The 13,913-nt window shown below is 42.6% G+C and overlaps 1 protein-coding gene across 5 annotated transcripts in view; it reads left to right on the top strand.

Moving 5' to 3' along the window:
• Positions 1 to 13,654, top strand: part of LOC136440299 (glutamate receptor ionotropic, NMDA 2B-like) — a 73,093-nt gene extending 59,439 nt beyond the window's left edge. For 3 of the 5 annotated variants that reach the window (XM_066436252.1, XM_066436253.1, XM_066436250.1), the window contains 10 exons: positions 2,334 to 2,524; positions 3,798 to 4,117; positions 4,362 to 4,484; positions 4,658 to 4,684; positions 5,285 to 5,505; positions 6,836 to 6,990; positions 7,964 to 8,151; positions 10,046 to 10,129; positions 11,230 to 11,468; positions 11,573 to 13,654. In XM_066436252.1, the coding sequence (XP_066292349.1) occupies positions 2,334 to 2,524; positions 3,798 to 4,117; positions 4,362 to 4,484; positions 4,658 to 4,684; positions 5,285 to 5,505; positions 6,836 to 6,990; positions 7,964 to 8,151; positions 10,046 to 10,129; positions 11,230 to 11,468; positions 11,573 to 12,196 (2,172 nt within the window). In that variant the 3' untranslated portion in view covers positions 12,197 to 13,654. The remainder of the gene's footprint in view (positions 1 to 2,333; positions 2,525 to 3,797; positions 4,118 to 4,361; positions 4,485 to 4,657; positions 4,685 to 5,284; positions 5,506 to 6,835; positions 6,991 to 7,963; positions 8,152 to 10,045; positions 10,130 to 11,229; positions 11,469 to 11,572) is intronic. The other 2 variants (XM_066436251.1, XM_066436254.1) reach the window with 2 other exon arrangements.
• Positions 13,655 to 13,913: the final 259 nt, after the last annotated feature.

Raw genomic sequence — 13,913 nt, 5'->3', positions numbered from 1 at the left:
TACGCCCCTTCCAAGACCATACCGAGATGCCCCTCCCAGGGGTTGAACCGGGGTCTCCCGGCTATCAATTGTTCCAATGGTAGTAGCCTGATGAATTTGAAGTTTCTCCGTTGTAAGAAAAACACAGGGTGTGCATATTTAGGGGTGTCGCTGTTGCTCTACTAGCTATATAGCAGCAGCCTCAATGTTGAGTACAGGGACATCCCTGAATATGCACACCGTGCGTGTTTCAATTCATCATTCATCATTCATCACTGGTGGCTAAACGATGGAATTCAAAGTAGACACGCGCACACATAATTCTCCGTACACATAGTTTTGGCAAGTTATATCAGGCCGTGGATTATCCGTTAGCGTTGTTTCCCGCACATCCTATGAATGCTCATTAAAGTGATTAACTAGCTATAGAGAACCTTGCTAATTCCAGTGCTCTTTGGTTAACAGGAATGGTGGAGTCGTGTACATATATCTGTAATTGTAATGTCCCTGAGTACAGTGTGATGGGAGTAGAGGATACGGTACGAGCATCCGTTTCCACAGGGGAGGTGAAATATATGCCTCGGTCCCTGTATCTGATGTCTTTGCCGGGATGACAGTAAATCTATTGGTACTTTGGTCGGTGATCATTGTTGGCAACTAACTCTTGACATTTTTCTGCTAGCATCCAATTTTGCGATAAAGATGCTGCCATTTACATGATTGCCTGCGCCAGAGGTGTGTCCAATTTATTACGAAACGATTTATCTGACAACAAAGCAAGCGTAAGGCTATGGAGCGCCTGTGCGCAAAACTGTGAACTTCACTTGGAATAATAGGTAGCATTATAAAAGGTCTGAAATGGGTAGGATTGCTGATACCTTTTCCGGTAAATAAAGCGTACAGTTTGTTTCCTATGGTAATTTAGTCTTCACGTCAGAGCAATCACTGGATCCATCGTTTTTCCATTCATTATCAGGGACTGGCGCTTTTGTTGTGACGATATGCCATTACCAAGAATGGCACCGTTTGCGACTTGTATAGATTGAGTCATGGCAATCGTGATGTTAATGAACATGCCTTAAACATCGCTAATGTGTGATGATGACGAGGATAAGGATAAGGATACAGACAGAGCCTGCATGTTGCCAATGTGGCTTCCTTATCGTAATACAATGGACATGTTTTTGTGTTCCTTCACTCTTCCCAAGAGGGGACGAAAGTTATGATACAAAATGATGATACTCGCTTTAACGGGGCTTAGGCATGTCACGTTTTTTGATGTATCACAATACGCCGCCACTGCGCATGCCTGCCCGTGAAGCTAGCTGCGGTGCCCTGTTTCTATGTGTGCATACATGCCGTGAACTTGAATAACCCGCCACCTCTCCCATTCCTGAGCTCAAAGTCATTAATCAGTCTTTCCACGGGTCTTCAGTAGTATCACTCTTCCATCTTGAATGGTGGACGGCAAATGTGTGAGCCAACATACAAATTCACGCCAATACTGTTATCAGATCGGAGCTTGTTCTGCCAAACCGCAGCGATGCATTTATAGATGTCAAGATTGATCTTGTAGCTGTTGGCTTACTGGCTAGTTGGCTAGTTAGCACGTAAGCCGAGGGTTATTGACAAGTGCTCGTCGTTCATGATCAATGGTACTAAAATTGATTATCTATGTGTAGTTATGTGCTGGGCGAAAATGGTGGGGTCATGTACATTGCAGACGATCACATCTGCCAGACACCATAATTGATATGAGGCAGAGGCTAGATTCCTACATGACGGGCCTACTGTCATCTATACCAAAACACGGAGATGATCGTTACAAAGTACAGCAATGCAGGTGCATTTGCTAGTAATAGTTTGCACGATTATGTGCACAACTATCCAAATCACGTTTGAATAGCAAGACGCTATTCATGTTGCAATGTTTGCTACTGAAATATTCTTCCACTACTTTACCCATGCCTGTTCGTTACAGTGTGAAATATTCTGGAATGCAGTGATGGGCAACCCGAATCCCTTCAGTTCACTTCTTTCCTCATAAATGATTTTGATAGAAATAATTGTTGTATATTAGATATATGTATCTCTTTATTTTCTAGCCGTAGGTGCGATAGGGAATTGCCAATTTCTCATCCTCCAAGCAGAGGTTGGGTTTCGGCTTGTTTTTGACGTCATTTTAGGCATTTTTGTCGGACTTTCTATTTAATTTGTCACGGGTTCCCTATGTCGCCAACCCCAACCCGAAACCCAACCTTTGGTTGGAGGGTAATTCTTTCGGACAACACTCAAATGTCGCAAATGGAGGTGACGCAGCATTTCTCACTAGTTCTGACGTGGCGTTGTTTCAGGTGGGAAGCTGGAACAAAGACAGCCTGTACATGGAGGGGGTGACGTGGCCAGGGAATAAGGCATATCCCCCTGACGGGATCTCTAAGGACAAACACATCCGCATCGTGGCCGTCCTGGAACACCCGTTTATCACTGCCACGGAGCCGGATATCACCGGGGAGTGTCACAACACTGTGGAATGCAAGAAAATGTAAATAAGATTATCATAAAGTTAAAAGCCAGTTGTACCTCACATCACATTAAAGGAAAGCTGCACACAAAAATTGAAAAGCCTACTATAATATGCTTGTTATTTCCCAAAGTCAAGTTCTTACTTCAAGTTGTTTCAGATAAGTCCGTAATAGATCTTCCACTGTTTGCAACGTATGCCGTGCTGACGCGACGCCTTCTCACCTGATAACTGAATTATATGACGTCAGTGTTCTAAATTTCTCACCTGATGATTAAATTATATGACGTCAGTGTTCTAAATTTCCGAAACAGAATGAATTGTGCTTTTCAAACTGGCTTTCGTGAGGATGGAGGTCGGGGAACTTTCCGTCGAATTTTTTGTGTACCTTTTCTTTAACTGAAGGATAGATTGTGTAAAAAATAATTCGAACGGTCACTAGGGTATGAGTACTTTCGAATCAGCTAAAAGCACAGGCGTGACAATTGATTCAAACAAATGTCTTGCAGGAAAATTGGAGCAAGAGGCAAGCGTCTGTTTTGTAACAAAGTTACACTGCCTAATATGCATGCACTGCAGTCCGTTTGACTCCCAAGGTTATCAAAAGCGACTGCAGAATTTGAATCTCTGTACGTGAAAAGTGAGCAGATCGTGATGCACATATGAATCCTGCAACGGAGAGGTTGCAGACATTGTTCCTTATCAGGAAATAGTCATAGAGACCATCCTACATTAGACATAGTCTCTGTGACTTGGTGACAGTAATTCTGCAAATGATATACGCAAAATCCTGATTGAAGTTGAAGAGCCATCCGGTGCCTATTCAACTTTTTTTATTTCATTGAGTTACGGGGGTTCCAACATAATGAAGAACCTTATTACACGACAATTATACAAGGTACAATGTATGACAACAACTATTAAACATAGTACAAAATAGAAGTATAGAATAAGACTTAACATCATGATTACTAATACAATAAGGGTGGGCTAATAATTTGTTTCGGTATTTTTTCTGATGACAAAGCAGTCTTTTATATATCTACCTATTTTTGCACTGTAGGTGTTGTTGCATGCATCTAAAATATATTCAAATCTGTCTGTAGCATCGAGACTTTTAAAATCTGTTGTACTTGGTTTGAGAAATGTGAATAAGTTATTACGTAAAACTTTATATCTAGAGCGTTCCATGACAATGTGAAATTCATGTTCAATTTGCTAATGTAAGCATGTTAATGTCTTCCTATTTGACCTTGTAACATCTACATGACATTGCCCGTATTCGTGTTGACAGAAACCGCACCGCCAGGGGAGGGATCAAGATGTGCTGTACGGGATTCTGCATCGATCTCCTGAAGGAGCTGGCCAGAGACGTCATGTTCTCCTACGACCTGTACCTGGTGCCGGATAACAAGCACGGCAAATACGAGAAGGGAAAATGGACGGGCTGCATAGGCGAGCTCGTGAAGGGTCACGCCCAAATGGCCCTGGGGTCCATTACTATTACAAAGGAGAGAGCAACGGCTGTCGACTTCTCGATGCCGTTTGTAGAGACGGGGATATCCGTCATGACCAGGAGAAGAAAGGGTGTCGTGCCGGCTACTGCATTTTTAGGTTCGTGTATATTTAACAAACAACTATATCATTATAACATTTACACTGGAATATTGTTCGGTACTATTCAAAGCCAGGATAGGAATATCTAGCTGTGTTTGATTTTATTTGAAAATAGCAAAGACTTAAGAACAGGAACTAGAAATATTCGAGATAGGGTGCCCACAGTATTTCGAAGGCTGAACATTTGTGGACTATCTATGAAGGAATGTCAATTGTCATACCAAATATTGTTTCTTTGCAGAACCTTTTGATGTTTTCGCGTGGATGGCGATGTTTGCGGTGTGCCTGTCCTGCGTAGCTTTTACCGTCATGGCCTTCGAGTTCTTCAGTCCGGAGGGATACGCAGGCAACCTTCACCCGTCAGGTAAGCACTGTATTTCAATTAAGCACGGCCTTCAGCGCAACCGGAATGATTCATGTTCGCTTGGATTTCGGATTTTGTAGATTCTGGACGTTTGTACAAAAGACGATTGAGACCAAATAATACGTGTAAATACATGAAAATGACTAAGACAATGTGATTCTTATATTTCCAAGATGACGCTCCACCAAGAGCAAGCGAAGGTACGTGAATTGCATGACCGAACTAGAGTTCGGCAACCTCATACCTCCGGAATGTTCAGCTTTTGTTAACTTTATGCACGCGACTTCCACATTCACATAATGTTTGCATGGTGACTTTTAAGTACCTTAAATATATGACAAATATAGAATTCCAATCATTTAAATTACCTCTAAGGAGTTTTCGTATTAAATATGCAAATCGTTTCCATATTTTTAGTGTTTGTTTATGTTGAACTTGCCTAAAAGTAAATTAGATATTTTACAATATGGCGAAAACTGAAATTAAAGAATTTCCTCAATAATTTTAGAAATTTAGGCCTTATTTACATAACACACTCACAATCACTGCCTTTAATGCATGACCTCTATTTTTCACGGAGGTGACAATTTGCCAGATATGGACTTGCCGTGGATCATCACGTCTTCTGCGGTGAATCCCAAGAGCATGAGAAAAACACGATAGCTGTTTCAGAGTTAAAACATGCATTAAAGTCTCCATCACCTAATACCGGTAGACATGGCGTTTACAAATTGATTTGGTATGACGTGATTTCTTAACATTTATCTAATGGAAAAGTTTGTATATTGTATCTTTTATAGCTGGCAGATTCACCGTGGGAAAAGCTTTCTGGCTCCTCTGGGCCCTCATATTCAACAACTCTGTGCCGGTGGAAAATCCTCGAGGTGCGACCAGCAAGTACATGATCACCTTCTGGGCGTTCTTCGCCGTCATCTTCCTGGCGACCTACACAGCCAACCTGGCAGCTTTCATGATCCAGGAGGAGTACACCGATTCCATTACGGGTCTCACAGACGAGAAGGTACGTAATATCACAGGTCACACACCCATTCTCACTAGCTATAGGACGGCGACCTCGCTGCGACTGCTCTGCGACCAAGTGATTTGACAAAATTTTGATTTATACGAATTGGTTAAGATTTGATTGAGATGAATTCCATAGATAAAGAACGATTTTTTCGGCCTGTGTGCTTTATTGTCGTTTCAGTCATCCTTTTTTTTCATATTGCACGATATTATATGGAATCAAAGGTTACACAAATGCAGTTAAGGTCGCTGCGCGATCGCCATTTAGTGGAATGGATGGGAAATAAGTCACGAGATCACGCCCTGCAATAGATCAGGGCATCAACAATTTTCCCAACTGGTTATGACCACCATCACAATACGCCATATACATGTATAGCTTTTCCGTTATCTGCCTCTAGATTCAAACATGGCCAAGGGTTAACTAGTATTGATTGATACTTTTGCAATTTGCAATCATCAACAGAATAGATAAGATACCATGGTATCCACTATTACTGACGCACTTTTAAAAAGTGACATAGACTACACAGATGTAAACATACAGCGACATAAAACACTGGTTAAGGTCGCTTATCCAATCAAATTATACTCACTGAACTGTATTTATGACAATTCATCCGCCTAGAATGATACAGAAAATTGAACCTCCCAAAGGGTAATGCCGGGACATTAACGGAAATCAAACTGAACACGAGGATGAAGACAGTGTCGGGGGTCAGGATTAACCCCTACACTTCATCCCCGCATTGACGTCAAGACTCATCCATGGCCGCCGGGATGTAAGGAAGGGAAATACGTCTTGTCATCCTACATGTCTGAACACCTCGAAAGGCTAGACACTTTCAACCAAGATTGTAGCCAACATCTGCACCCATGAAGTTGAATGACACGGTTCTTGAAACCGAAATCTGTCGCTTTTTTGTGCAGTGCAGTCGTAATAATGTCTTAATGAAAACGTTGTTTCTGTAGTTAGAATGCGTTCGGCAGTTCTTTCCTGTTCGTTTTCTGCAGTTGCCAGTATTAATCTTCGTCAAGATTTTGTTTTGTTTTAGATGCCGTTTGTGTGTGTGTGTATTCGAGTGTGTGTGTGTGTGTGTGCGTGCGTGTGTGTGTGTGTGTGTGTGTGTGTGTGTGTGTGTGTGTGTGTGTGTGAATGAACAGCATAACTCGAGAACCTGTGGATGGACCCCAACAATGATTTGTAAGTGGGTAGAGATTGGGAAGACGAAGGTCGAATTCAATTATGGCCCCCTAACGGCTTTCTAAGGTACCGCAGCGGAACTTCCGGTATTGACATCGTTTATGATTCTTTTTCTCTACAGTTCAGCAACCCGTTCGCCCACTCATTCAGGTTCGGAACGAAACCCAACGGCAGCACCGAAGCTTTCATTTCAAAGAACTTCAGGAGAATGCACGAGTACATGATGAGGTACAACCAACCGAGCGTCAATGCAGCTATACAAGCCCTAAAGGGAGGGTGAGTGGTGCACATCATTTATATTTCGGGATGCACAATAGTAAAGCAGGTATCAGATAACAGAGATGCTTCATCACAAGGTTTCGCCGCTTCTCACATTTTTTATGTCTAAATAAAATACAAAAATACCAACAAAAATCCCTGTATCCGGTATTTTGTTATCGACGCTTGGTGGGATCATGAGATGAGAATTTATAATCAATTGATTTGCTTCCTAGTCATACAAGTAAAATCATTAAGCAGTGCGCATCACAGGTCAGTTTGAATGCGACAAAATAAAGAAAGATGTGGAAAAGAACAGTTTCATCACCATTTAGAAGGTAATGATTCACGATGAAGAGGTTATTGGTAAGTCTACGTGCAGATTGTTATTGAGTTGTTGAAAATTACCTTCAAATAGGGGGGGGGGGGAGAATGGAAATGCTGCTAATGTGTTGGCAAGCATTATCTTTATGTAACGTTAGCTAAAGCCCCCCACTCATGCTTAGGTCAAATTTCCAAATAAAGCGGGGCCCGGCCGGGTAGCTTGCGGGAACGAAACATATGATATAAAAGACAACAAAAGACCAAAAAAATTCAAAAACTACTACTAACTATGAATTGTGTATTTTCTTGATATGCATTTTTATTTTTCGTTTTCGCAAACAGCCCGGCCGGGCACCGGCTTGAAAATGTGACCCTAGCATAACTGGACCCACGGCAAGCTGGCGGCGTCGCCGCGTCCTAAACTAGATTTGCGTTACGCTTGACGTAATAATGGGGATATCATTCAAAACGTACAAGTGTGACCAAGAAGACAACAAAACACACAAGTGCTTTATCAATTCGATCGGCCGCAGCGACGCCGCCAGCGTGCCGCAGGTCCAGTGAGAGGTGGGCTTAACGTGCCTTTTTGGCTTAAAGAGTGTAGTCTTCTATCTAATATGTAATACCCTCGATAATCATTTTGTTCTGGTCAATATGTTCTAAACAGCACCCTAGACGCCTTCATCTATGACGCCGCTGTGCTGAACTACGAAGCCGGGAAGGACGAGGGGTGCCAGCTCCGAACCATCGGCCACGGCAGCGTGTTCGCCACCACCGGCTACGGTATAGGCTTTCCCAAGAACTCGGAGTGGGTCGACGATATCGACCTCGCTCTGCTTTCGTATTTTGCGAACGGTAAGGTCTGTTACAGGTTTACATATGGCATCCATTTATCAATAGATACATGTGCTGACATGGCAAATACTGCAGTTAGCGTTTCCACCACTAGGCAGTATTTTGATTCTTATGGAGGTCGGAGGTTGTCGCGAGTCGCCGTCAAACTAGATATTTTCGGGCACTAACTGGATTAACCTGTCAATAGCGTTGAGAAGCATCATAGATGCAATTTTCTCGCCCCATTTTCATCATCAGATGAATAATCAATAAAAGGCCATTTTATTTCGAGTCATTTTTCTGCTGCTGCATTTGCGTAACTTATCCAGGCTTTTCAAAATATTGTGCTTTTTTCGTCTGATGGGACGTATAGTAACCGTTTTCAGCGAGAGTAGAGGGAAAAAAATCGCAATTTTTCAGCAACATGACTATTCATATTCATGACCAACACGGCAGAGATGGATGATCGGATAATAGAAGTAATATTGTGTACCCACTCGGTCGGGAGACTCCACCTACTTTGGAGATTGCTGTGTCTCTCACACATGTCCCCTTGGTAATTGTATTAAGTAACAGTCTTATCTTGCTCTGTTAAATCGAAACGGGATACCTCACAATACGAAGTTAAAATGATTTTTTTTCTGATACCAAGTCACAGTTCAGTTCCATAACACAATAAGAACACCACTGAGAACGCGTCGTGAAATTTGAGTTGCTACATAGACCGTTGCATTCCATATTATTTTACACGAAAATCTGTCTTTATGTTCTGCATGAAAGTATAAATCCACAAGCAGATGAACTCGCATCCAAACCTTGACACATGCAGAATGGATTGAACTATGTTATCAGAGCGTATCCGCGGAATATCAATATCTGAAGAGTCTGTTTCGATTATGTGATTTAAGTAAGGCAAATATAGCACGGTCTTTGACCCACATAGCAAATAAGGCGTTCACTTTATATACCGCTTGAATGTGTCCTAAATTATGCTTCAACCATTAAGTAGAAGATGAAGACACGACAAAGCACCCTCTCAGCGGAGGGAAGTGAGCCGTGCAAAATGATCTGTTCGAGGATCAACTGATTGGTTAGTCTTGTGTAAAGTTACCTTATGCCGCGGCATAAGGAAATAAGCATACTAACTCATAGGACACGGTATTTATGTTAGTACCGTGTCAGACGTTGTAGATCTCCCTTTCAGCTCCCGAGTCCCTGCCTAACTGTCGTTTCCATTCTATGCAACAGATTGCGCATCGTTCCACATCGATTTTACATTTTGAAATGGATTATCGTCAGTTTTCGGTCAAATGTGCAAAAAAACTCTAAGGCAAAAGAATGATAAAACTCGTATAGGAATATCGTTTACATCATGTAGTTTTCATCTTACCTCCCTCCCCCTTGGAAAGGCTTGCTTGTATCCGAGTAACTTGGCGGATACTCTAGTCTGTTAATGCAACTTATATTTTCACTCCTTATTCGTACGAGTTTGGCGTTTTACAAATTTATTGAGTGAAGATGATCTAAAGACAACATCAGCGAAGTGACAGTTTTATATGTAATTATATCATGCTAAAGATTCAAGTCGATGTCACAGGTTCATGCAGTGGGTTATGGGAACCAGATAACGTGACAACAGCCATTGTGACAAAAACAAAAATATTCGTTTCATTCGATTTTTCCGCCAAACGAAATTTATTCATTTCAGAGAAGATTTTGTATGTGATACAGAATGTGTTATTTTTCTGCGATATCGTCCCGAATGCTGTGTCAGTAATCCCATTCAGTTGTTTTGGAATTTTACTCCATACAAGTGACACTTGTATTGTAACCTTGAATGAATTTTTACGTAAGATGTGTACTCCAAGAAAAGGTTTGGAGACTATCTTACGGATTTTATTGTTTTTACCCACAGATTTTATAGAAGATCTCCATACAAAGTGGCTTTCGGGGGTTTGTGACGCCTCACCCCTTCCAAAACCCCCGTGGTACCTAGCGAGTACGGCTTGTGTTTTCTACTTTTATGCGGATGTCCGTCTCGTGCTGTCCCCCTTCAAGTCATTTTTCCCAACATTTTTTATTTTTCATTTTTCATGGAGCCAAACGTGTCGATATTTTGTGCACTCCCCGGTCTAGAAAGAGAGCGAGATGTATTTTTTCGACAACCCTGTCCACTGTGTGATGCTTAGTCATGGTCTGTGCCAGCCCCGTTACCAGGGTTGCGGCACTGCCTTTCAACTATCGCTGCTTCACATACTATTCATTTCTGGGACCACACTTCTTTTCTAGACTCATCTCCAACAATGAATATTTGAGCTTCAGCGAAACCATCTTTACTCGTTTTGGTTCTGGAGACTCTTTTAGATAACCAGATAAACAAGAAACCGCAATTAAGGAGATGCAATCTGTAGGGCTGAAGGCAAGGAATTAGTAGTAACCCATGGCACTATGGACAAACTACCTGTTATGCATAGATAGAGTGGCGCTGTCCGAATAAGGTTGATGAGATACAAGGCTGCACACATTTGCTGCAGTTTTGAGATCAAAATGACCCGGGCCCAGAGTCCTAAAGCATGTGGGGTGATCCTGGTAACGCTGAGGTTGGAATTGATGTTAACATCATGACTTCTATTCCACTGTAACGACTGTTTACCCGCAGACCAAGGACCACACAATACCGATCCTTGTGACTTTATGTTTGACCTGCGCTGTTGTTCACATGAAGTATGATGTTGCGATGTTGCAATGTATCAATATGCATTGACCAATCATGGAGCCTGTCTTGTTCAGCGCTTGTGTGTTGCAGACTTCAACCCGTCGTCAGTCCTTGCGGTTTGATCTTGCGAGAATTCCTTGCCTCAGAACAGTATAAAAAAGACAAATTTATTCACTAAACGGGAACGACCTACTTAGCGATCATTACATTCGTCGGTGCTGTAGGACAGAAGTTCTGCAATCTTCAAAGTACGTTTGCTACATCCATCCCCATATCCTTTTCTCGCAAGATGCCGCATGGTCTGCATACTATGTACTGTAAACTATGTGATTGCATCTGGGCGCTCGCTAAATGGCAGCATGCCGCATTGCTCGTCCATGCAGGTAAACTGGAGGAGCTGCACGAACTGTGGCTGACAGGATCGTGCAACCAGGCGTCGTCTGATCTGGACACGCACCCGTTGGGCATAGAGAACACCGCCGGTGTGTTCTACCTCCTCCTGGCCGCCATAGTCCTCAGCATCGTCATCCTGATCTTAGAGCACTTCTTCTACAGGTGCTTACGGGAGCCACTGAGGCGGTGCGAGTTCGACAAGAAAGAACTCATGGCAATCGTTAGCAGGGTACGTAGTTCTCAGAGATATCTAATATTTCGATATGTTAAGAACATGTGTGCTCTTCTACAATGGAAAAAGTCACTATTATTTGTTGTTTTTCTCTCCCACAGGGCACTCATGGCTGTTTGAAGGGAGAAGAGGTTGGGCGGAAGAGAAAAAAGAGGAAAAGATCTGAGGTTGAGGCGGACGTAATCATGGCGACCAGGGCGTTTGCTTACAGTTCCGTCAAGCATAGCAAACCTTACATGTCAGAGCTGTATGCTGAAGATAACGAGAACGAGGCCGGGAATGCCAAAGGAAAGGATGCTATAGAGAAAGCATTTGTCAATCACCTCGTAAGCGCAGTGTCGAACAAAAGACAGAACCTTCCGAACCCATTTTTGAAGCCTGACAGACCTCGGGTGTCCAGAAGCGCGCACCAGTCGCCGGTGATGCGGCCCCAACAACCCCTCTCCAACCCCTTCCTGAGGCAGCCCAGTCCTCGGCGGAGGAGTTTCCATGAGTTGCACCTCAACACCTTCCCCATGAACCCCAAGCCTCGACCCAGAAATGTGCACACCGTCGTAGGAGTGAGTCCCTTCCTGAAACACGTCAATGCCAACCACCAGGCGAACTATCTGCGGCAGGACAACCCTCCCCGACCGAGAAGTGCCGTTGAATTTCCCTTTAAAGAACTTGAGCCAAACGGCATCGTGCTGCAAAGACTGCCCGGGAGACGAGAGTCGGCAGTATGACCGGAGCCGCACCAACTGGCGACGAACACAACAGCATCAAACCTAATCATACAAGTAATTTTGTGACATGGTAAAAAGGACAAGCACGTTACAAATTCAACTATCAGTACTGATTATTGTTTTCAAAGAACTCTTTGGCTGGAAAGATCGCCTTTCTTACGGCAGATAGCAGTACAGTATCAACATCTACCCTCGCTTCCAGTGACTTCAGATCGTTGCGGGTTTAGTTGCTTTTGCCATCAAGAACACAAACTTGCTGCGAGGCTTTGCACCGTATTCCCGACATGAAAACTCAGGAGACGCCTAAATCGGTAGAAAGACTTCAAGCGGTCATGCCTTTCGGGGTGTGAAACTGTACCTGGTAGAAATTTGAATACAACTGTCGTTCAGGAACTTTCAAACCTCTTTTTGATGTGAACCACACGAGACTACGAAAAAAAGTCAATTTGTACGATTTTGCGTCGTAGACTTTTGACGAATCTAAATCAAAACTATTTATATTATTTTACTCAGGTTTGAAGACATGGAATCATTGTACCAAGGCCGCAAATGATACCAGAATCGCAAATGTACGTTTACTGGGGGAAGAGGAACTAGAAATCAGCGTATGAAGCACTGCTATACCATCACCAACGGGCCTTTTATAACGTCCCTGTAAATGTCAATGTACAGAATAGGAAAATAGAGGACCTTATTTCTGTATTGTGGATGACGTTTCTGTGAAATATCCATCCGCAAGCTACATATCAGAGCCAAGTTGAATGACTATAGTATCCCGACTTGTTGAAATCCTACTTTCTTGTACAGTAGCCGACAGGAAGCTGCTACCGGCGTGTTGCCTGGCCTGTTCATTTATTTTCTGTGGTTTCTGAGGTGCAGTGGAGTAGAAGTAGGAACCCGTAACTACAACAGGCAACCTAGATATGTCGTCCTTCTATTTCTAGTGACAATTCCTCCTCAGAGGATACGTTGTCTAGTGAAGACAGATTGTCTTATGGTATAAGAAACGTAAGCATCTTGTGTAGTTATGAAACTAACCGTGACCATTAGAAAACGGGCCATCCTTTGTATTACGTAGTCTCGTACTCAAGTAGTACATCTGTACAAGATATCTCCCAATACAGATTTAGTGGGATAATTGATAAACAAGCAAACTTGGCAATGTCACCCATAGCTGTACTTCTTACTAGACAACAAGCCCCATTATCTAGTGACAATTCATTTCGGACCAACGATTTGGCCACGTTGATTCGATTATATGGATGACATCCTCTGGGAACCCCAAAACTTATGCGAGCGTGCGAAAAAATGAAAGGTTGGGAAAAAAATTGCCTACATTATGAAATGTAAGTGGTCAGAAATGTTGAAAAAAATGACTAAATAGACTAAGTATGGTATATCGAACAATAGATTCTTCAATTTTGTTCTTTCACATCATAGTCTTTGACTTTGGGATTAACTTTTAAGTTAGGTAAACGGGCAGTAATGTCGTAGAATGCTTAAAACCATTCTACGACATTACTGCCCGTTTACCTACATTTCTTTGCAGTTGACGACCTATATTTGCTCATTTTGCAGCTGCTTTGTACGTTTTACAGTATGGCGACTATGGTCGAAAACTTTTTTTGAGGGGAAAAAGACGAAAATTAGTGCGCGTGCGCAGGTCATCCATAATAAGTATTGTTGATACACTAACGCCCCCTAGCGGTGACCCCGT

This window comes from Branchiostoma lanceolatum, chromosome 8, assembly GCF_035083965.1.
Source record: "Branchiostoma lanceolatum isolate klBraLanc5 chromosome 8, klBraLanc5.hap2, whole genome shotgun sequence".
NCBI lineage: Eukaryota > Metazoa > Chordata > Leptocardii > Amphioxiformes > Branchiostomatidae > Branchiostoma > Branchiostoma lanceolatum.
The sequence above is the reverse complement of the archived record's forward strand: the minus strand, read 5'-3'. Positions and strand labels throughout refer to the sequence as shown.